Below are 22,998 nucleotides of genomic sequence, written 5' to 3' on the forward strand. Positions count from 1 at the left end.
AGCCTGACAGGACAAAGGAAAGGACTGGAGTCTTTCCTATATGCATTACCTAACTTAAATTCTCTAACCTCTCTTACATAACCAACCCAAGAGAGTGCAAAGATGCAAACAAGTACAATTAGTTCTTAACGCCGAGCATGAGCACATGTCTGGAAGTAACAATCACATAATACGATTTTTAAACATACGTTACCTGCATGCAAGCAGCAGCAGCATGTTAGCTATTTGCAAAAAAATTATATTCACAATAACACAGAACAGAAGAACACAATAGTAATATAATTAGCTACTCACCAAACCCCGGGACTGCAACACCTAGCAAGTCCAGAAGGTCATGCTCCCGGTTCACGATGGTGGAAAACTGGTGCGTCAATTGATTACGGGTACGCCGGACCCCAGAGCAGCCAAACACATGCCCGTCCCACCCTCTCCAATTGCCGGTGATGCTCCCGAAGCCTATACCCCGGCCTGCTGCCTGGTACCAGGGTTAAGGGGAGGTGGCGCTGGACAAAAAAAAACAGTGCGGCCACCTCTGCCTCCCTGAAAAAGACATGTGGCTGTACTCCTTGTGGGTGCCACCTTCCGCAAGGAAGGCGGTTGCGGCTCTCGCTCCTCTGCCTCTTCTCCTGGCCCATAGTTGTTTAAAGGCTCTTTGCCATGGTTCTGGTTAGGCGGGGGCCGGAAAGAAAAGGTAGGAATTAACAAAGTAAGTAAAAGAAATGAAAAAGGCAAGTAATAGAAAAAGAGTAAAAAACGCACAAAAAACACACAAAAACTAGGAAAAAAAACCAAAATATAAAATCAGGACTAGAGAGGGATAGATAATAAATAAAAAAGATCCCCAAAAATTTTCTAGAAAAAAAAGGATTGAAAAGATATAGGGAGGATAGAAAAACAGTCCCAGAACCATAGCAAAAAGTGAAAAACAAGTTGGCCGCGCCCATTGGCGACCGTGTTTTGAAGTTTGCATAATATTTACCCCTGAGCACGCAATGAGTGTCCCGAACACTCAATACGCGCTCCTGAATACGAAAAACACATCGCAAACAGGCGGAACAAGAACTCCGCGTGCTTGTGAATCTCCACGTTGCGCGCTGAGTTTTTTTGTTACTTCGCGGAATTCCACATAGCGCGACTACGCAAACTCCGCCCAGGGTTACATATGGCATTACTTGGTATGCAAATAATTCATATTTGGTTCTGAAGGCCGTCTTCCATTTGTCTCCTTTACATACTCTTATGAGATGATAGGCAACCCACAAATCCAATTTCGTAAAAATCTTTGCACCTTTCAGTTGAACAAGTAAGACTGAGATCAAGGGTAAGGGATAGAGATTTTTTGTGGTTATTCTGTTCAGTACTCGATAGTCAATACAAGTTCTCAACTCTCCGTCATTTTTGGGAATGAAGAAGAATGGCGATGAGACAGGAGAGTGCGAGGGTCAAATGAATCCATTTTCCAGACATTTTTGAAGATAATCCTTCAGATACTGATTCTCCACTCCGGTGATGAAGTAGATTATACTACAAGGTAGATTTGTACCCGGTTCTAGGTCGATTTTACAATCATAGGAACGATGTGGTGGACGTTTCTTCACCTTCATTTCATTGAAAACATAAGCAAACTCTTGATATTCATCTGGAAGTTCCACAGTCTGTACAACACACACCATCATCTTGTTCTAGCATAAGGAGTTGCCAGATTCTCATTTTTCAGGCTTCACCACCTGATAAGGGTGATTGCTGATGTCTCAATGTCTACCACCACAGCCCAGCAATTCCACAGAACCTCTGCATCCCACTCCTGGTCCCAGATGCAGGCCCAGTGAGGCACACGGTCCCCGGGGACTGTCCACGCTTTCATGGTTTTGGATGCCATGGTGTTACAATGAGTGTGCAATGATAACTGATGCATTACTGGTTTTGCCCAGCGATGCGCCTCTTTTCATGATTGTAGCCCTGAATTTCCTCTCCCCCTGGGACTCTGGCTGGTCATCCTGAGGCTACTTCCTGATGCTCACGGGAGGCCCCTCCAGCTCCCGTACCTGCTGCAATGCCAGTAGACCCAGTCTTCTTTTTACCCCTGGAAGTTGATCAGGTAAGACATAATTGAAGAGAAAAAAAGTGACTTGTGTTAAATAAATAAATATAATTGCTCTAAAAAATATTTTTAGAGAGGAAATGGCAATTGCAATAACATTGACCTATCCTAGATCAGATCGACTTATTCGACTAGTAGTAGTCGACTAGCATGTATCACAGTCAAGTACCATCCAATTATTACTATTCCACAGTTCAATTCTGATTAATGAATCCTAAACATACCTAACCCGCCTATTCCAGATTTTGGATTGAATTGCAAAAAAAATATGTTTGCTTCTACTAAGTTCCGATCTCATTCCCAATCATCTCTCAGTCTCCAACTCAAACCCCCTTCGACGGGCCAATTACTAAGTCTGCATTTCTATTCTTCTTAATGCATAGATGGACGCATGCATATTGCATGCACCAAATTGGTTAGTTGCTATTCTATTCACTCACTATAAGATCAAACTAAAAAAGATTCTATTCAGACTGAAGTCATGTGAGAGGATGTGTCACGCAGGCTGCTAAATTACCAAATAATACTAACTTACGACTACCACTATCTTTGTAACAGGAGACAGGACAGCCTGACAGGACAAAGGAAAGGACTGGAGTCTTTGCTATATGTATTACCTAACTTAAATTCTCTAACCTCTCTTACATAACCAACCCAAGAGAGTGCAAAGATGCAAACAAGTACAATTAGTTCTTAACGCCGAGCATGAGCACATGTCTAGAAGTAACAATCACATAATACGATTTTTAAACATACGTTACCTGCATGCAAGCAGCAGCATGTTAGCTATTTGCAAAAAAACTTATATTCACAATAACACAGAACAGAAGAACACAATAGTAATATAATTAGCTACTCACCAAACCCCGGGACTGCAACACCTAGCAAGTCCAGAAGGGCATGCTCCCGGTTCAGGATGTCGGACCACTGGTGCATCAATTGATTACGGGTACGCCGGATCCAGGCCCAGAGCAGCCAAACACTGCCCGTCCCACCTCTCCCACCACCGGTGATGCTCCCGATGCCTGTACCCCGGCCTGCTGCCTGGTACCAGGGTTAAGGTGTGGTGGCGCTGGACAAAAAAAAATAGTGCGGCCACCTCTGCCTCCCTGAGAAAGGCGTGTGGCTGTACTCCTTGTGGGTGCCACCTTCCGCAAGGAAGGCGGTCGCGGCTCTCACTCCTCTGCCTCTTCCCCTGGCCCATAGTTGTTTTAAGGCTCTTTGCCATGGTTCTGGGTAGGCGGGGGTCGGAAAAGAAAAGGTAGGAATTAACAAAGTAAGTAAAAGGAATGAAAAAAGCAAGTAATAGAAAAAGAGTGAAAAACACACAAAAAACACACAAAAACTAGGAAAAAAAACTAAATGTAAAATCAGGACTAGAGAGGGATAGATAATAAATAAAAAAGATCCCCAAAAAAGTTTCTAGAAAAAAAAGGATTGAAAAGATATAGGGCGGAGAGAAAAACAGTCCCAGAACCATAGCAAAAAGTCAAAAACAAGTTGGCCACGCCCATTGGCGACCGTGTGTTGAAGTTTGCACACTATTTACCCCTGAGCACACAATGAGCGTCCCGAACACTCAATACGCGCTCCTGAATGGGAGAAACACATCACGAACAGGCAGAACAAGCAACTCCGCGTGCTTGTAAATCTCCACGTTGCTCGCTGAGTTTTTTTGCTACTTCGCGGAATTCCACATAGCGCGACTACGCAAACTCCGCCCAGGGTTACATATGGCATTAATTGGTATTCAAATAATTCATATTTGGTTCTGAAGGCCGTCTTCCATTTGTCTCCTTTACATACTCTTATGAGATGATAGGCAACCCACAAATCTAATTTCGTAAAAATCTTTGCACCTTTCAGTTGATCAAGTAAGACTGAGGTCAAGTGTAAGGGATAGAGATTTTTTGTGGTTATTCTGTGCAGTACTCAATAGTCAATACAAGTTCTCAACTCTCCGTCATTTTTGGGAATGAAGAAGAATGGCGATGAGACAGGAGACTGCGAGGGTCAAATGAATCCATTTTCCAGACATTTTTGAAGATAATCCTTCAGATACTGATTCTCCACTCTGGTGATGGAGTAGATTCTACTACAAGGTAGATTTGTACCCGGTTCTAGGTCGATTTTACAATCATAAGAACGATGTGGTGGACGTTTCTTCGCCTTCATTTCATTGAACACATCGGCAAACTCTTGATATTCATCTGGAAGTTCCACAGTCTGTACAACACACACCATCATCTTGTTCTAGCATAAGGAGTTGCTAGATTCTCATTTGGCAGGCTTCACCACCTGATAAGGGTGATTGCTGATGTCTCAATGTCTACTACCACAGCCCAGCAATTCCACAGAACCTCTGCATCCCACTTCGGGTCCCAGATGCAGGCCCAGTGAGGCACACGGGCCCCGGGAACTGTCCACGCTTTCATGGTTTTGGATGCCATGGTGGTACAATGAGTGTGCAATGATAAGTGATGCATTACTGGTTTTGCCCAGCGATGCGCCTCTTTTCATGATTGTAGCACTGAATTTCCTCTCCCCCTGGGACTCTGGCTGGTCATCCTGGCTGTTGGAGGGCTTGGGGGTTGTTGATCTGTGCTGCACTTTGCCCTGGCTGCTCCATTCTGCATTCCATTGGTTTAGTTTCCTATATTTCATTGGAGGGGGACTTATAGGCTTTTTTTACGTTGGGTGACTAACATGAGTTTTTTTGCCGCTAATGGGTCTTTCGTCAGTTTTCGCCTGCTAACGTCAGAATTTGTATTGCCTTCACGCTAGTGTTAGAGGCAGTTTTCACTACCGCTACCTGAAACTATCGCCATGTAGAGATGTATTGTAAATACATCGCTAACAGGGCGATAGTTTTTGGTGATAGGCCGCGTTAAGAAAACTGTCACTAACTAGCTTTAGCTTTAGTTAGTGGCAGTTCTTGTACATATACCCCCTAGTGTGGTACATATACAACCTCCAACAGTTCAAATAACATGTGTAACAGTTACGTCATCAGTGAGCCAAACCTAAACACAGCTGGAGACACATTGCTGACCTGGGTGAGAAGACCACCTGGTGCCCCTTGTAGATGTGAACAGTAAATCACTACTGCACCCCAACATAAGGAGTTCTGCATCGCATACCACATTCCACCACTACACCGTAGTGCATGGAGGAGATTATCAATGGTGGGCTATGCCTCTCTGTATCACCGCCGGAGGATGTTGTGCTGGGGGGACACTGTGGAGGGTGAGGACCTTGAGCTGTGCTGAACTTGTGTGGCAGGAGCCCTGCTACTTCATGCCTGAGGGAGCCCTGTTGCATCACCTGCATCGGGATGTTTCCCCACCAGACTTGGTGGCAACTGCTGTACCCAGGCTTGTGAAATCCCACCTGGCTGAGGCTCCTGCTAGCTGAGTCACAGATTTGGAGAGAATGCAGCGGATTGTGCCACTTTGTCAATGTCCAGGTGAGGAGAAAGTGGGATGTGTAGCAGATGAGGCCTGGGGGTCGACTTGAGCCCAGGCCTAGCACCTGTGGGTGACTCACCCCCAGTGGTGGCTCATCTGCTATGGCTTTCAAGCAGTGGAAGAAGAGGAAGCATAACAGGATGATAACTTTCTGATGTACTCATGATATATTTCCTTTGTGGGCTGGTGGGTGGGTGGGGCTGCTATACTCACGAAACGGGGCAGGGGCAGAGTGGTATGCCCACTCAAGTGCACAATGACTGTTTGGTCGGCCCTCTCAGGCCGCCCAAAGCAGTCATGCACAGTTCCCTGTTTGCAATGCATGCTGCATTACAGCCTGCATAGAGTACATGCCCACCCCTCAAGCCCCTGGCTGAATGCCTTGTTATGGCACTCAACAACAATCACACTACCACATTGCAGCATTGTTATTGGCTTAGAGGAGCGAGACTGGCTGTCTGCTTCCTGTTCCTGGAAGCAGACTCAGGAGAGCAGGCGCACAGAAGATGCAGTACCCTGCCTCAAGGTAAGAATTTAAATAAAATATATTTACAACCCCTGCTCCCCCATATCAAAGCCCCTCCAGTGCCCTTTCCCATGTTTCCTACCTCCCAGCTGTCCTGTTTCCCCGCAGCAGTACTTAATGGTGGCCGCTGTGCAGCCATGCGCAGCAGGTGTACCACTGGTGTGCCAAGGGCAAGCCCGTCTGCGTCTGTCCACCCCTGGACCGCACCTAGCACCTAAAACTCTTCCTCTCAGACACTCTACCACTACAACACCTGCACCCTTCTTGCCATCAATCCTGGACACCACACCACCTGCCATCCAGGAACACTGTAGAATTCTCTTGCACCCTACACCTGTCAAAACTGCAAATACACCTTCTGCCACATCACAACACCAGCACCTTCTGCTGCCCGGCCGACCAACAGCACAACCAACCGGCTCAACTGTACCCTCCTCAGTGTGTGGTCCTTCCACATACACGCAACAGAAATCTGGGACCTCCTCGACATTACCTCTTCAGAGATCACCTTCTTCACGGAAACCTGGACCAACCTCTGCTCTGGACCATACATCGCCATCACCATCCACGACTGCTACAAATCCACCCGCACGGACCACCCCGGGGGCCCAGGAGGAGGCATTGCGATTGTCTAAAAAAGCACACTCCGACTGACCATGCACTCTAATGACCCGAACATGACAATGGAACACCTCCACTTCCAGGTCTGGACCAATCCCAAAACCATCATCCGCGGCACCCTCATCTACAGCCCCCCCACGGGCCATGAACCCCCATTCACTGATGCCATTGTAGACCTCATTGCACCCCCAGCCCTCCCATCCACTGATTACCTGCTACTTAGAGACCTCAAGTTCCACCTGAATAACCTTTACCACAACACCACCCCCTTCCTGGAGAACCTCGCCAACTCAAGCAGCTAGTCACCCCACCAACCCACATAGCCTGACAGTCACTCGAGCCCATCTTCTCCACCAGCAGGAACTTCAACTACAGCCACACCAGAGGACTTTCCTGTACCGACCATCATTGTTTACATTATGCCTTCACCACGCCCACCGTACACCATCGCCATCATGCCCCCCCCAGTCGCAGCTGGATCAAGGCCACTGAAGAACTTCCTGTCAAATCCCTCCGCACCACCACTCACCCAATGCTTACAGATGCCAACAATGCATCGCGCAACCTCCACCGATGGATCTCCAAGTGCGCCGACACCCTGGCACCCCTCAAGAAAAGACCAAACAAACAACACTCCAAGAAGCCAACTGGTTCACTCCCATCCTCCACTAGTCCAGCCCCACCTGTAGATATCTGGAGAACAGATGGAGCCACAATATCAATCAACTCTGCAATACAGTCACCTTTGCACCATGGAGCAAGGTTGCTTGCATTGGCGAATGACAGCTATTGTGCACCAACGTAGGGAAAAAAGACAGGGTGCTTATTCATGAGCCCCTTCTGACAGGTTCGCCCTGCTGGTGCATCATTTTCTTGATGTACTAGCAGCGTAATTCTTGCACCAGGTCACGCCATATTTGCAAAGTGACGCATCTAGGCATCTGTGTGACCTTGTGGACCCCTGTGCCACATTATACCTGCATTATACCTGCATCAGGTATGATGTATGCAGGGTGGGCGTTCCCACTCAACAAAGCCACATAGGAGTGGCACAGTGAAATCCATCAGATTTCACGCCAACAATGGTAGGATGCCACTTCATCAGTACCTTATGCCTGCCTCATGGCAGGTGTATGGGTGACATAGGGCCATCGGGGTAGGCTAGCACCATGCATTGCTGGAGTTGCTTCATGCTTGTGACACAACTGCAGCAATGTGTGACTTTAGCACTGACAGATACATCAGGATTCCAGACGTATATGTCATTAATTGCAACATGGAGCGCCATACAGTGAATACAGCGCATCCGTGGTGTCTCAAGAAGAGCATAGTGAAAAGTGTTGCAATGCTGTTTCGCCGCGGTGATGCAACACTTTCATGAATGAGGCCCAGGAATGCGCACTTATTGATGGTGCGCATTCCTGCCCTGTAGTTTTGTCAGAGGGCAGCGCAGCAACATTCCTTGCAGCACTGTCCGGCACCAAAACCTTCTGAAATGAGGCCCCAAGAGTTTGCACCATTTTTAAGACCAGCAATTTTCTGGTCTTAAAAAACTGCATATAACTGGAGTTATAGGCAGTTTTTTTGGTTTAGCACCGTACAAGGAATTCCTTGTAAATATGCCGAAGTGGGGTTAGTGGCAGTTTTTGCCCTGGAACGCCTACCTTGCATCTCATTTTCGCTAAGTCCCTCTAACAGAAGTGACGATCCTAAAAATGTGCGTTTATGCCAGATAACTGCCGCTAACTGCGGTTAGCAGCAACTTGTAAATAACGCAATAAAAAAGCCACAGTAGCGTAAAAAAATTGATGCTACGGCGCCATTAACTCCTTCGACATATTGTAAAAAAGTTGCTCTGTATATACTGTACCAATGTAAGGTTCAGTGTGCACAGAGTCCACAGTCCCCAGAGGTTTGGCAGAGGCTAAAGTTAGATATAACCTTACTCTCTAAAGTGGTAGCTTGGTCGAGCAGCAAGGCAGTATCAGAGGACAGTGTAAAGCATTTGCTGCACACACTTAGTCAGCAAATTGTCTCACTCACTCAAGAACTGAACTCTAGGCCAATTGGTCTGTATATAAAAATATATTTGGTTTATTTTAGAACCACAAGTAGAGATCAAAATACATTCTCAGATTGAAATGCTGTAGTTGTATACTTTCAATGAGCAATAGACTTTTTAAGGTAATTGTTACAGTTGTTGCAATAGGCAACACAATTCAAACACAATTATAACATTGAACTCAATGGGGATTTTAAAGTAAACACAATATAAGTTACTTTGCATAGGCTTCTCTTACTCAGGGCTGGATCCTGGATTCAGCCCTGGTGCATTTCCTGCAAACAGTTAAAAGAAATTGTCTTTGTTACACAGGTGATTTTTAAGGAATAGTTGTATGTTTCAAAAATCGACACTTCGAAGAATTTCTGGCAAAAACCAGACAATGTTATCCTATGGAGGAAAGTTTGGTTATCGGAAAATCACAGTTATAATTGCTTTGCAGGGTCAGTGCTGGGCACAAAGATCCAGCACTGGGATCTCTCCTGATAACAGGCGAGTAATTTCGTTTTCGTTGATCGGCTGATTTTTAGTGAATATTTTAAAGTTTCAAAACTCGACACTTAGAAGAATTTGCAAGTGAAACCAGTCCATCAATGGAGAAAATGTAGGTTATCGGCTGTCAGGTAACTACTCGACTGGCAGAGTTAAGGTTCTGGTCATAGACTCAGGGGTCTCCCAGGGTCAGGTAGGTACAGGTATTACACCCTCAGTGGCACAGGGGCAGCTGGGTGCAGAGAGAGTTAGGCCCAATGTTAGCCTATGGCGGGCAGGGGGCCTTTGGTTGGTGGCTGCTAGCAGGCAGGCCACGTGGCTGTGGGAGCTGGTCTCCTGGTCACTCACACAGGGCAAGTGGGGAAGTAAGATAGGATAGAGGTTGCAATTCCAGGGAAACTCGGGCGGCTGGGTGCAGAGTGCTTTTGAGCTGTCGGGCGTTCAATGTATTTCAATGGAGAAGCTACCAGATGAACAAAGGCTGCAAGCTCGGGGACGGAGATTCTTCAGGTGCGACCACCACTTCGAGAGGTAAGTTTGGAAGTGGTAGGTTAGGTAGGCACCCAGGAGTTGGACACAGGGGGCCACAGGGCGCCGGGTGCAGGGGTGCCTTTTGACATCGGGAAATCTTACCCTCTGCTGGTCGCGGTTTGAGGGGTCCCTGGTTCTGAGGCTGCAGGCTGCAAGAGAGTCGAGGAGGGTCCTTGGGTGCTGTATTCTTGGTCACAGTCGCCGGGGGGATGTCCTTGTGGTCTTTGTCCACTCAGGCACAGGCTGGGCTCGGCGGGTGCAGAGTGTGCAGGAGTCGCGGTTCCTGGCTGGCACCAGGGGTTTGTTGCTTGCTTTGAGCAGAACCAATGCTCGTGAGAGTCACAGTCTTTTAGAGGAGTAAGGCAGTCAGGTCCTCTGGGGTTTTCGAGGTTGCTGACCACTGGAGATGCCGGGGTTGAGCAGGAGCAGGTTCGAGGGTCGACAGGCCTGTAGGGCTGGGGCCAAGTCAGTTGGTGTTGTCCTATTGTTAGCAGCTGCACGCCAGGTCTTCTTTCTTCTTGTTCTTCTTTCTTGTTTCGGATTTGGGATCTGAGGAAGGAAAGTTCAGGGTGCCCCTAAATACTAAATTTAGGGGCGTTACAGGGAGGTAGAGGTCAGGGACCAATGGGTCCCTTCCCTGGGGTGGGTACACCCCTTATTCTGCCACTCTCCAGTGGGAGGGGGGCAGGAGCCTAATCCTGATTGGAAAGGGCTCCCCATCCTCAAGATGGCAAGAGCCCGGAGTTGTGCTTCACCTCGCCTCCCCCACCTGAGGGGTGGGGTTGGCAGAGGCTGGCAACATCCCATTTCCTCACTTGGGCTTTACCGACAGTCTTCCCACCAGAGTGGGTGTTAGAACCAGTGGGGGCCAGTTGCTGAGTACAGCAAGTGACCTGGGGAAGCTCACAAATGAGGCATGCCTTTGAAGCTTCCCCTGCCCATCCTGGGGGAGGAGACCTAACACCTCGCTCAGAATGTGAATTGTTGCAGGCCTAGGAGAGCGGATGGCTCTCTACCCAGGGGTCCAGCAACATGTCTGCTGGGTGGCAGCCTAGGCAGCCTCTCAGGCAGGACGTGGATTGTGGGTTAGGTTCAGAGGGCAACTCTAAGTTTCCCTCTATCGTGCATTCTACATTAAATCCCACACTGGCATCAGTGTGGGTTTAATGTGCTGAGAAGTTTGATACCAAACTTCTCAGTCTTCAGTGTAACCATCATGGTGCTGTGGAGTTCGTGATGACGACCTCCCAGCATCATATACTCTTAATGGCAGCACTGCACTTACAGTGCCCAGGAATGGATCTGGGTGCTGTAGGGGTACAGGGCTCATTCACCTGTACCCACACCACTGGCATGGGGCACCCAGCTAGAGGGGTGACTGAGGTATGCCAAGGCAGTGTGGTTGTGGGCATGGCACACAGGGATGTGTGCCATGTCGACTCTCTGTTTTGTTCTGCATCTAGACACTCACCCTGCAAAGGCAGTGTGTGCGTGTTAGGGTACAGGGCCTCTAAGGGTGGCACAATAAGTGCTGCAGCCCTTAGGGCCTTCTCTGGTCACAGTGCCCTGGGTACCTAGGGTACTATTTACCAGGGGCTTACATGTGGCCAGAGATGCCAATTGAGTTTAAGTTTCAATGCAGTTTTAGGGAACGAACACCGACCCTGGGCACCTGATTGGCAGGAGTCCAGGGCACACTCAGTCAAAGTACATCAGCAATTCAGCAAAAAGTGGGGGCATACCATGCAAGAAAGATGGCACTTTCTCACACATATGACCCAACATGTTGCTACTTGAACTGCTGAGGGTTGAATATTGTCATGTGAATTATGTGCTGCGAGCAAGAGAATATCCAGAGGGTATAAATAGAGGGGATTGAACTGAGGAGTAAACATTTGGACCGTCTACACTGTGGGCTCTTTCTTGCTGTGTGACCCTTTACCCCCTTAATTCTGGTGACGTTGATGTGTATTCACAGTCTTTCATTTTGAACCGAAATCAACTGCAGAGGAACAATTGCTGGAGATTGTCGTTGTAACCTGTTTTGGTTGCTGGATTGTGAGAAGGTGGCCTGATATATGATGTCCACTAGTACTAGTGGGCACCTTGTATCAGTCCAAACAACCTCTTATGGTGATAGGTTAAAGACAACCTTTATTGAAAGCTATCCTAGTGGTAGCTATGGAGAGCAGCCTTCAGGCTAAATCTTGAAGGAATGTAAAGCAGCTTGTTTTACCAGTCTATAATCTCTTGAATGATCAAATGAAAGGACAACTACACCAGGTATATATTTAAAATATATGTATTTAGGTAAACACACACCCGTCTAGTCTCTTTATGAGACTGGAGTTCGAAGTACTTAAGTTACGAGATAGCAATCATCAGTAATAGCACAAATACATGTTTGGGCCCAAAAAGGTGGTATAAGAACCATGACTGGGATAGACACTAGGCCTATAGCTTGTAGAATCGCTGGGACCCCAAGGATCCACCCAAGGTAGTGACACAGGGGACCCACGGGGACTGTATGCAGTGTGAGAACACAACCGCGGGTTCCCGTTATCTTCTATGGGCAATGTCGCAGTTGGAAATTTAAAGATTAGGGACACTTCTAATCGAGTCAGGACCAAACCCTTTTGGACTTAAGAAGTTCTAGGACTAGCACCCATGTGAGCACTGGAGTACTCGAGTTACCTCACCCAGGGAAGCCGGGTGCATAGGTGTCTTTTGGTGTCGGGTTGCGGGGTCAATTTCAATGGAAGCCTGCAAAGAACTGCTGCTGCCGTGAAGAGGAGAAGTGTCCGCAGAGGTCCAAGCCTGGATCTAGGATGGAAGGAACCTGAAAGCAGAGGGGACAGAGTCTGGGTCACTAGCCAGTGACCGCGGTCAGAATGGACCACTGCCCAGGTGCTTTAGGTGAGTTGATGGGTGTCTTGACTCTTCAGCCACGAGGTCCTGGAGGCGTCGACGAAGTCCACGAGCCAGATTCGAGCTGTCCAATGAAGTCTGTCGAGTGCTGCGGCGTCAGCGACCAGGTTAGATCCAACAAGCCTTGGCAAACGCAAGTCACAGGAATTCAGAGAAAGGACTGCGGTGCAGACCAGCAATGTCTGAGGGACTCACCCAGCAAGGGTAAGTCAGGGCACGTCTGGAGCAGCCAGGAAAGCCCAAGTAGAAGAGGAGTTGCCTTTGTGGGGACCTACTAGCCAACGGGCTAGCGATTGCAATGGAGCCTCAAGCAGTCGCACTTGAAACTGGCCCACGGGTTACTCGTGGAGTGGAGGCCAGCAATCTTCGGTGCAGGAGATGCTCAAAGCTGGGGCTACACAGAGCCCAAAGCACAACTGTAAGGAGGATCAGAAAGATAGTGTTGCTGCAAAAATTCACGGTGTCCTGGGGTCACAGTTCCACGTCACCCACGATAGCCATGGGCCTCAGCTTTGCTGTGGACTCAGGGTAACCTCGGGAAGTCTGGAAATCCACCTCTGGTGATGCAAGGACTTCAGCGTCCGGCGGGAGCTTCAGCGATGTAGACTGGTCAGTTGCTTCTTTGGTGCCTGCCAAGCAGGGGAGTCACTCCTTGACCCCAAGGGAGATGTCTTCAGTCTTCTAGTCAGGATAGAACATCGAAGGTCCAGGATATATGTTGCAGAGTTTCGTCCAGGGTAATCTAAAGTCCTAGGGACTGGATTCCTCTACTTATAGTAAGTTTAGGGGATGGACTAACTCTAAGGCCCCACCTATGGGTGGGCCTGCAAAGAGGGGTGGTTACACCCATTTCCTTTGTCCAGTTTCACGCCAGAGCAGGGGCAGGTAGCCCCTGCAACCAGTTTGAACTGGGCTCGGCACAGGGACAGCAAACGTGCCCCTAGTGCCTGTCTGGGGAGGTGTTTACACCTCCCTTCGACAGGAAACCTATTGTCCAGGCCTCCCCTGCCAGAGTTTCGGTCAGCAGCAGGAGGCCAGACCCGTGTCTGTGGCAGAGGCATCCATTTTGTGATGCCAGGGATCAGGAAAGTCCTACCGGGTTTAGCCAGTGTGAACATGTCTTTCCCTCTTGAAGGGTGGAATGCTACCCCGCCGCCAGAACTGGTGGGGGGGTAAGTCTTTCAAAGCTTTTGACACCAAACACAACATGTTTTGATGCAGCCATTCCAAAGTTAGCATTTACTGCAAGGTTATAATGTACTTAAGAATATATGGTATGGCTGTATCACAGAACAAAAAAGAGACAGGTGGACTACCACCCGTGTTCTGGATGCACAGCACTCAGCAATGTTATTAGTATAAACTTACACATTTGTTGAGTGAAACAGAAACCAAATGCAACAGAACTTGTGCTGATAAACAATGTTTATGTTCATTTGATTTTTTTAATCATCAAAAAGTAATGAAATTAATAAGTGAATTGTTCACACATGACAATTGGACTTATTTACATAAAAAAGAGCATGGCTTTCAACAATTCTGTGTTTATCTCAAGAACATCAGCAAGAAACATAACTAATAAAAATTATTGTCACTGTTACAAATCCCGCCCAATGCATTTCGGGATTGCCAAGAATCCCTTCTTCTGGGGCGTCTGCAGAAAGATGAGAAAAACAACAACTTATGTTGACACGCTGTAGTCTAATGAACTAAATATAACAAAGGAGATGGAACGTACATGGCCAAAGGGGTGAAATCATACTTGTACGTGTGTATCTCAGACAATTATCTTCACCAAGTGAATAAAAAGTAAAAGGAAATCAGTGCGCAAAAGCCTCTGACTGACCAAGTGTGCGATAGAGCAGGCAGAAAAAAATAATAGACATGCTGTATAGATAAAAACTGTTGCCCCAAACCAAAACGAGAATATAAGGCAACTAAAAAATGATACTGGGTGCTGATGGTGCAGCACTTACTTGTGAGCCAAATTCTGCAATGATGTTGCTGATGGGTGATTATTGTTACAACAAACAAATGATGGACGGAATGTTGACAATGCAGACATTCTCCCCCAGTCAAGAGATCTGGGTTAAATCCATCGTTCTTTTGCCCACTACACCACCCCAGTTTAGACATGGCCATATGCAAATGAGTCTTGACCCTGTGCCTCATGGGAACAGTCCAGCCCGAACTGCCAAGCCATGTCTTCCCTGGACCGGAATCAAGCATCCTAGGACCGGTTTCTGGCTATCAGCCGTCATCAGCCAGGATAGCTTGACTCCAGTGGCGTAGTGAGCACGGGTCCCACGTCTGGGAATACCCATCCCACTTAGGGTGATTATTGAACAACAAAAATCAAAGCCTTATATATCGACTGTGATTCTGAAAATGTTTAAAAAACTCAAATTATGAAGTGACTAATGCGATAGAGAAAGAAACAACACTGTGTGCTTGGTATACTCACAGTGAATTGCGACCATGAGACCTTCAAGTACAACTACATGTATCGTCATCAAACAAACTGACAAAGCAAACAAAGGCATTATAAGACTCAAAACGGTTACAGTACTCTCAAAAAAGAGAGACAAGTATCAATTAAATACCTGAGTGTTATACTCAACCACTTGTGTTTAGACTTGATTTAACGATGGAGTTGAGAACGAACAATTACGTGATGACACTCGAACAATGATGTATAATAAAAACGCGCAACCTGCGAGAAAAAGAGACAAACACCGCGCTGGTGAATAGCGCATTGATAGACCTGTGTGCAGCAACCTCTTAGAGCCTAAATTGAAGTGCAGAGAATTCAGTCCTACTCACCACTTCTGCTCCAAAAGATGATTGAGATTGTTACGAACGGGAACACGGTCTCTATGAGAATGTACCGCCAAAAAACTAATAGGTAACACCGGAAGTTTATAAACGTTGCCGGCTACGTATGACGCGCGACAACGTTATGGATGAAGCTTAAACAGAGAGGAAGGACTGAACTAGAAACAAAGTATGGGTGCCATCTTGAGTGAGAACCACAATTCATGTACGAAGATGCATTCTCCAACGCAAATAAAAAATGAAACTGAGCCTGTGTATCATGTTCCTTCTGAAAGCCTCTACATAGCACTAAAGTAGGAAACTAAGAAATAAATGAACAACACTGTCAATGCCAATATGTACCAATGCAACATTAAATTAAATATACGGTACACTGATAAATGCTCACTTGATTTGATTATTTTATTGATAGAGGAACTGTTGCGCACTATCAGGGAATTGGAGGAAGAAATAGACGCTATCAAATCAGATTTGTATTTTCGTTGTGAGTCTGACTATTGGAAACTCACTTTAGATGATCTCAATAACAAACTTGAAATTTACGGCAAGGAAATTCAGGAAAGAAAACTCCGCAAATGTTGTTGTGACACCATAGACTACAAGCTCAATGAAGTGTACACATGGGCAGAGGTCTATGCTCGAAGGCTACCCTACCATAAACCAAACACTTCATCCCAAGAGTCAGTAGTTTCTGACCGTGAATTAGATCCAGCCCGCGTGCCACTCACAACGCAAGCAGAATCAGCCAGTTCCACCTCGCAGACAGTGTCAACAGTTACATTTCCTCAGTCTCAATCTCAACCTTTTGTAGCCAGCGGCCCAATTTCAGGCCGACCACCAGAACCAAAACAATCAGGTGGAGCAAAAGAAAAAGAGTCAGAAGCCCGCAGTCTGAGAAGCAAAGGCAGGGTCTTGTAATAAATATTTCCTCAGTAACATTGTCTCCAGCTCAACAACAGGTTCTGAATAAGGGTACATCTTTTGTACCAGTGTATCACACTAATGCCTTTGAGTTGGAAATTGCTATCTTCACATTTATGAGGAATTTGCGGTTAAAACACTTTTTTTCTAATGTGGTCCCTGGTCAAGAAGTAGAAGTTCCAATACACAGTGATCCTCAGTCTGAATTGTGTAGTTTCAAACTGAAAAGTGTGTTCATGTCACCAGTCTCACACAAATCTTTAGACATTTTTGAAACATTGATTCGCAACGTTTTTTCTAAACTTAAATTACACACATCCACTCACACCAATTTCAAAAAACACGAGGCTGCAATTATTAGGCAACTTGCCAGTGATGACAGACTCACATTTCAACTAGCTGACAAGGGTGGAGCCCTTGTCATCATGGACAGAACTTTTTATGAAAATAAAGTGACCTCATATTTACAAGACACTCCCACGTACATTAAATTAGAACAGGATCCAACCTCCATGATAACAGAAACACTTCAGCAGATTTTGGAACACGCTGAAGAAATGGCATGGATTACTTCCAAGATTCGCAGCTTCTTACTAGTGTCTCATCCCAGAAGACCCAGACTATACATGCTGCCTAAATTTCATAAAAATTTGCAAGATCCTCCTTTTTGGCCAATAGTGTCAGGCTGTGATTCTATCTTCACTCTACTAGGTCAATTCATAGATCATTTTCTTCAGAAATGTGTTCAGACGTGGAGGAGTTATGTCAAGGACACTACTCATTTTTAAAATCTTTTGAACAACACTATTGATCAATTCTCTTCCTCATGGCTACTTTGTACCATAGATGTCACATCACTATATACATCTATACCGTTGAAAGAAGGCATAGAGGCATGTGAATGGGCTTTGTTACAGTTACCAGAAATAGGTGTCGATAAAGGGTTCATCTTAGAACTACTGACATTCTGTTTGCAGCATAGTTTTTTTCAGTGGCAAGAAGATTTTTACTTACAAATAAGCGGTACGTCCATGGGTTTTTCCGGGGCCCCGGTCTACGCCAACACGTTCATATCTAAGTTTGAGCATGATTACATTTTCACTGACAACCAGTGGAGCACGAATCTGGCATTCTATGTCAGATTCATTGATGATATTTTTCTTATCTGGAAAAGTTCACAGCTATTACTTGAAACATGCATTAATGAGTTGAATGCCAAAAATACTCGCAATCAGTTTACACACAACATTAGTGAAGAATCTCTGTCATTTTTGGATGTACTAATAACTAAAACTGATCATTCTTTAGTAACTTCAGTGTATTCCAAACCAACTGACAGGAACAACTTATTGCTGTATTCCAGTTTTCATTCGCCATCATTGCTACGAAATTTGCCTTATTCCCAGTTGCTACAGACTAAAAGGATAGTATCAGATCAACAACCGTTAGATAAAGCTTTGTCTGAGCAGTGTGACAAATTCAGGGAGTGTGGATATCCGAAACAAGTGTTAGATCTAGCTTTGGAAAAAACAAGTAAAAAAGAACGCACAGAATTACTTTCCCCCAAATTAAAAACCAGTCAAAATCTCCAAGTCTTTGTCTCTAAATTTTTCACCACCTCGGTGAATATCAGAAAAATTATCAAATCTAGGTGGGAACTTCTACAACATGAACCTGACTTTAATGGTGTATTTGCTCAGGAAACACTTTTTGCGTACACACGTAGTAAAAACATCAAGGATTTATTGAAACAAACCCACGCAGCGAATCAACAATTCACTGGCATGCGCAAATGTTTCAATTGTGTTAATTGCCACAATGCAATATCTGGCAACACAATTAATCATCCCCACTCAGGGAAAGCAATTTCACTTAAATACAATGGGGATTGAATAGCAGTAACGTAATTTACACCATAAAATGCCCATGCGGATTACTGTACGTTGGAAAAACATCACGTAAATTTAAGATTAGAATTTCAGAACATAAAAGTTCCATTCGTACAAAGAGCTTCAAGTCACATCTTGTGATGCACTGATTACAACACCAACACTCTATTGCTCAGCTTAAATTCATGATACTCAAAATAATTTTACCCCAACCCGGAATGGACATTACTAAGACATTATCTCAGAGAGAGGTGTGATGGACCAAATATCTTCCCACGTTATTGCCCACGGGACTTAATGACAAACTTGAAATGCAATGTTTCCTGTCATTTATTTAGATTGTAAGTATGTCTGTTCTCAGACAATTATTTATTTCACGTTGACATTTTTTATTTAATTCACTCTAGTCACAGGTTCTGTTTTCACCAGTAGTTCTCATTCTTCACACATCTATCAGTCACAGTTCACTATTTTCTTTTCACTTTTTATAGAGATCGAGTGAGCCCCATGTTCTCTTTAACAGCATGAGTGTTTCATTTTTTTATTTAGTGTCAGTTGCAATTGTCTCTCATAGGTTAGTTATTTATCAAACTGCGTTGCAGTGTTTGATTTTGGTCTCAACAACACATACAGTCCTTTCAACATTGGCACCCACGGAGTAGCAGTGTACCATATATTTAATTTAATGTTGCATTGGTACGTATTGGCATTGACAGTGTTGTTCATTTATTTTTTCGTTTCCTACTTTAGTGCTATGTAGAGGCTTTCAGAAGGAACATGATACACAGGCTCAGTTTCATTTTTTATTTGCGTTGGAGAATGCATCTTCGTACATGAATTGTGGTTTTCACTCAAGATGGCGCCCATACTTTGTTTCTAGTTCAGTCCTTCCTCTCTGTTTAAGCTTCATCTATAACGTTGTCGTGCGTCATACGCAGCCGGCAGCGTTTATAAACTTCCGGTCTTACCTATTAGTATTTTGGCAGTACATTCTCATAGAGACCGTGTTCCCGTTCGTAACAATCTCAATCATCTTTTGGAGCAGAAGTGGTGAGTAGGACTGAATTCTATGCACATCAGTTTAGGCTCTAAGAGGTTGCTGCACACAGGTCTTTCAATGCGCTATTCACCAGCGCGGTGTTTGTCTCTTTTTCTCGCAGGTTGCGCGTTGTTATTATACATCATTGTTCGAGTGTCATCACGTAATTGTTCGTTCTCAACTCCATCATTGAATCAAGTCTAAACACAAGCGGTTGAGTATAACACTCAGGTATTTAATTGATACTTGTCTCTCTTTTTTGAGAGTACTGTAACCGTTTTGAGTCTTATAATGCCTTTGTTTGCTTTGTCAGTTTGGTTGATGATGATACATGTAGTTGCACTTGACGGTCTCGTGGTCGCAATTCACTGTGAGTATACTAAGCACACAGTGTTGTTTCTTTCTCTATCGCATTAGTCACTTCATAATTTGAGTTTTTTTTTAACAATTTCAGAATCACAGTCGATATATAAGGCTTTGATTTTTGTTGTTCAATAATCACCCATCAGCAACATCATTGCAGAATTTGGCGCACAAGTAAGTGGTGCACCATCAGCACCCAGTATCATTTTTTAGTTGCCTTATATTCTCGTTTTGGTTTGGGGCAATAGTTTTTATCTATACAGCATGTCTATTATTTTTTTCTGCCTGCTCTATCGCACACTTGGTCAGTCAGAGGCATATGCGCACTGATTTCTTTTTACTTTTTCTTCACTTGGTGAAGATAATTGTCTGAGATACACACGTACAAGTATGATTTCACCACTTTGGCCGTGTACGTTCCATCTCCTTTGTTATATTTAGTTCATTAGACTACAGCGTGTCAATATAAGTTGTTGTTTTTCTCATCTTTCTGCAGACGCCCCTGAAGAAGGGATTCTTGGCAATCCCGAAATGCATTGGGCGGGATTTGTAACAGTGACAATAATTTTCATTAGTTATGTTTTTTGCTGATGTTCTTGAGATAAACACAGAATTGTTGAATAGCCATGCTCTTTTTATGTAAATAAGTCCAATTGTCATGTGTGAACAATTCACTTATTAATTTCATTACGTTTTGATGATTCAACAAATCAAATGAACATAAACATTGTTTATCAGCACAAGTTCTGTTGTATTTGGTTTCTATTTCACTCAACAAATGTGTAAGTTTATACTAATAACATTGCTGAGTGCTGTGCATCCAGAACACGGGTGGTAGTCCACCTGTCTCTGTTTTATATTCCAGGTTGGCTAACTTTTATCTGGTTTGCACGCCATATTTTGTACAATCAAGCTTTAACTATTGAATTCGTTTGTTCTAACATTTGATGCTTCTCGTTTAAATGTTTGAGTGCGCTGACTAGTTCAACATTTAATTGTATCACAGAACAGCCATAAGGAAGTATTACCGAAACCTGCAGAGGGACTCAGCTCATGCTTGGGCACCCTCTCACACACAACCAAGCACTCTGCCTTCAGGATTGTCAAGGCCTGCCATAGGAGTGACTTATAGGTTTATATGTGTCTGTATATATAGGTGGATATACGTAGCCTATACCACTTTAAGGGGTGCAAGCACCACCTTACCCAGGCTGCAGTAGCAGACCTGTGGTGTCATTTTGGAGTGCTTCCCAGGGGTGGCATAATACATGCTTCAGCCCCTGGTAGGCCTGTGAGCTACCTATGCCCTAGGTACATAGTATACCATATACTAGGGGCTTATAAGGCACTCCAGAATCCAATTAGATATGTACCTAATGTACATGTAAACCATTTTATAGAGACAGCAGATTGACTGGGGCCCTGAATAGCAGGATCACAGTCCAAATAAGTCATAAACCAGCAAAACACCAGAAAAAAAGTGTGGGCACCCATATAGTCAGATTCCACTTTCCTACACGGATAAAGAGTCTTTGCAAGCTGCACTCACACCCTGGGGCAGCTGCTCCTGATTTACTGTGCGGTGCAGCAGGAACACATTTCTGAATTTTCGAAATGAGCGGCGCAGACTGGGCACGAAATTCCGTTTGCGTAATTTGGAGCAGTTGCCGGGTGACAGTGGTGTTAGTGCATTTCACCAAAAGCTTCTTGGGACCGGTGTGACGGCATCACGCCAAGCATCAACAACATGGTGATCATTTTGGGTTGCTTCCAGGGTTCTACGAGAAGGAAGCGAGTGACACGCTTCCAATATTACTAGCGCATTGATGGTGACGGGCACACCCAGGTGTTTACGATTTGCTTTCATTTGTGCTTTCACGGTGATGTGCACACCCCACTGTTTCCCATTTGTTGCATGTGCTGTGGAACATTTCCTGCCAGCGCTCCAGGAGAATGTTTTGGTTTGAAAGAAGTGGGGGTTAGGGAGAGAGCCACAGATGGAGGAAACATACTGAGGTGTGCGATCCATCTTCAAATAAAGAGGTTTCCTTTGTACTTCATCAGTATTTGGTGCATCTTTAAATTCTACCTCCACTATTGACATCAGATCAATCTTAGAGAAATGGATTAGTTGGTATACTCGTGGATGGTGTTACTCCTTCATTGTTTCCAAATCAACATGCCATGTTTGGTACATCACAAAATACTAGTATACCTTTCTCTACTTCACACTTCATCCTCCCCTTGTCTTCCTTCTTCTTCTATTTCCCCTTTAAATAGGGAACCAAGATTAAGATTCCACACTGCTCCATCGCCTACACGCATAGCATTTGTAAACACATCCACAACTTTCACTGCCTGAAACTGCCTCTATGTCATTACTAACCAATGGCGTAATTCTATTTTCCTGATTTATTTTTCAGACTCTCCCACTTACCTCTTCTAAAATGTTGGCATGTGTGCAATCCCATAAGTATAAAGTAAGCTACTGAGCGGTTTATTAGAGTGGGAACCCATGAAGGCAGATAGCCTGCAGAAGGCTGGCACCGCAGAGACTAGGCATGTACCGAAACATTGCCCCATACCTCAGCATCTCCCCAGGGGATCTGGGTAGTTATATATCGATAACAGAAACCATTACGAGGGAGCCAGTCGGTCTTGCCCTTCCAGCGTAGACCTCCATCCGGATGACGGCTCTTGTAGGTGGTCTTTCTCAAGCTCCCAGGGGTCACTTCAGAGTCAACTAGGGAGACAAGTAATGCAAGCAAATTTAAAGCAGATTCTAATTTTATATACATCTTGTGGCCACAATATATGACAGAAATAAAACAATTTAATGAACTTTGACACATTGATAAAATAAACGGCAAAAATAAGTATTATGAAGGTTGCTAAAGGAGCAGTGTTTAATATTTTTTATTGTCTGGAGGGGGATAGCAGTGCAGATTTTATTTAAAAAATAACAAGTTCTACTCCTTACATTTCCATCATGGTTCTCTAGGAATAGTACAAGCAGTACAAAAAAACCGTAGGACGCCTTATCGACTGTGCTACAGTGCTGTACGCGTATTAAAACACTCTTATGCACTACTAGGTAGAAGAGAAGAGTAGTTTTACTATGTCTACACTGATGTTGACTTCGTAAAAAACTTGTCTGGGTCTATATAGCAGAGGATAGACTTTTAATACCCATATAATATAGGGATAAATCAAATATTTTTTT

At 44.8% G+C, this 22,998-nt stretch overlaps 1 protein-coding gene across 1 annotated transcript in view; it reads right to left on the minus strand.

Annotated features, from left to right (window-relative positions):
* The window catches only part of LOC146839316 (lectin-like), a 176,530-nt gene that overhangs the window by 67,980 nt on the left and 85,552 nt on the right, over positions 1-22,998 (minus strand). Inside the window, exon 2 of the mRNA XM_085650335.1 lies at positions 22,361-22,518. Coding sequence (XP_085506461.1) covers positions 22,361-22,518 — 158 coding nt within the window. The remainder of the gene's footprint in view (positions 1-22,360; positions 22,519-22,998) is intronic.

This window comes from Triturus cristatus, chromosome 4_1 (assembly GCF_964204655.1).
Source record: "Triturus cristatus chromosome 4_1, aTriCri1.1, whole genome shotgun sequence".
In the NCBI taxonomy this organism is placed as follows: domain Eukaryota; kingdom Metazoa; phylum Chordata; class Amphibia; order Caudata; family Salamandridae; genus Triturus; species Triturus cristatus.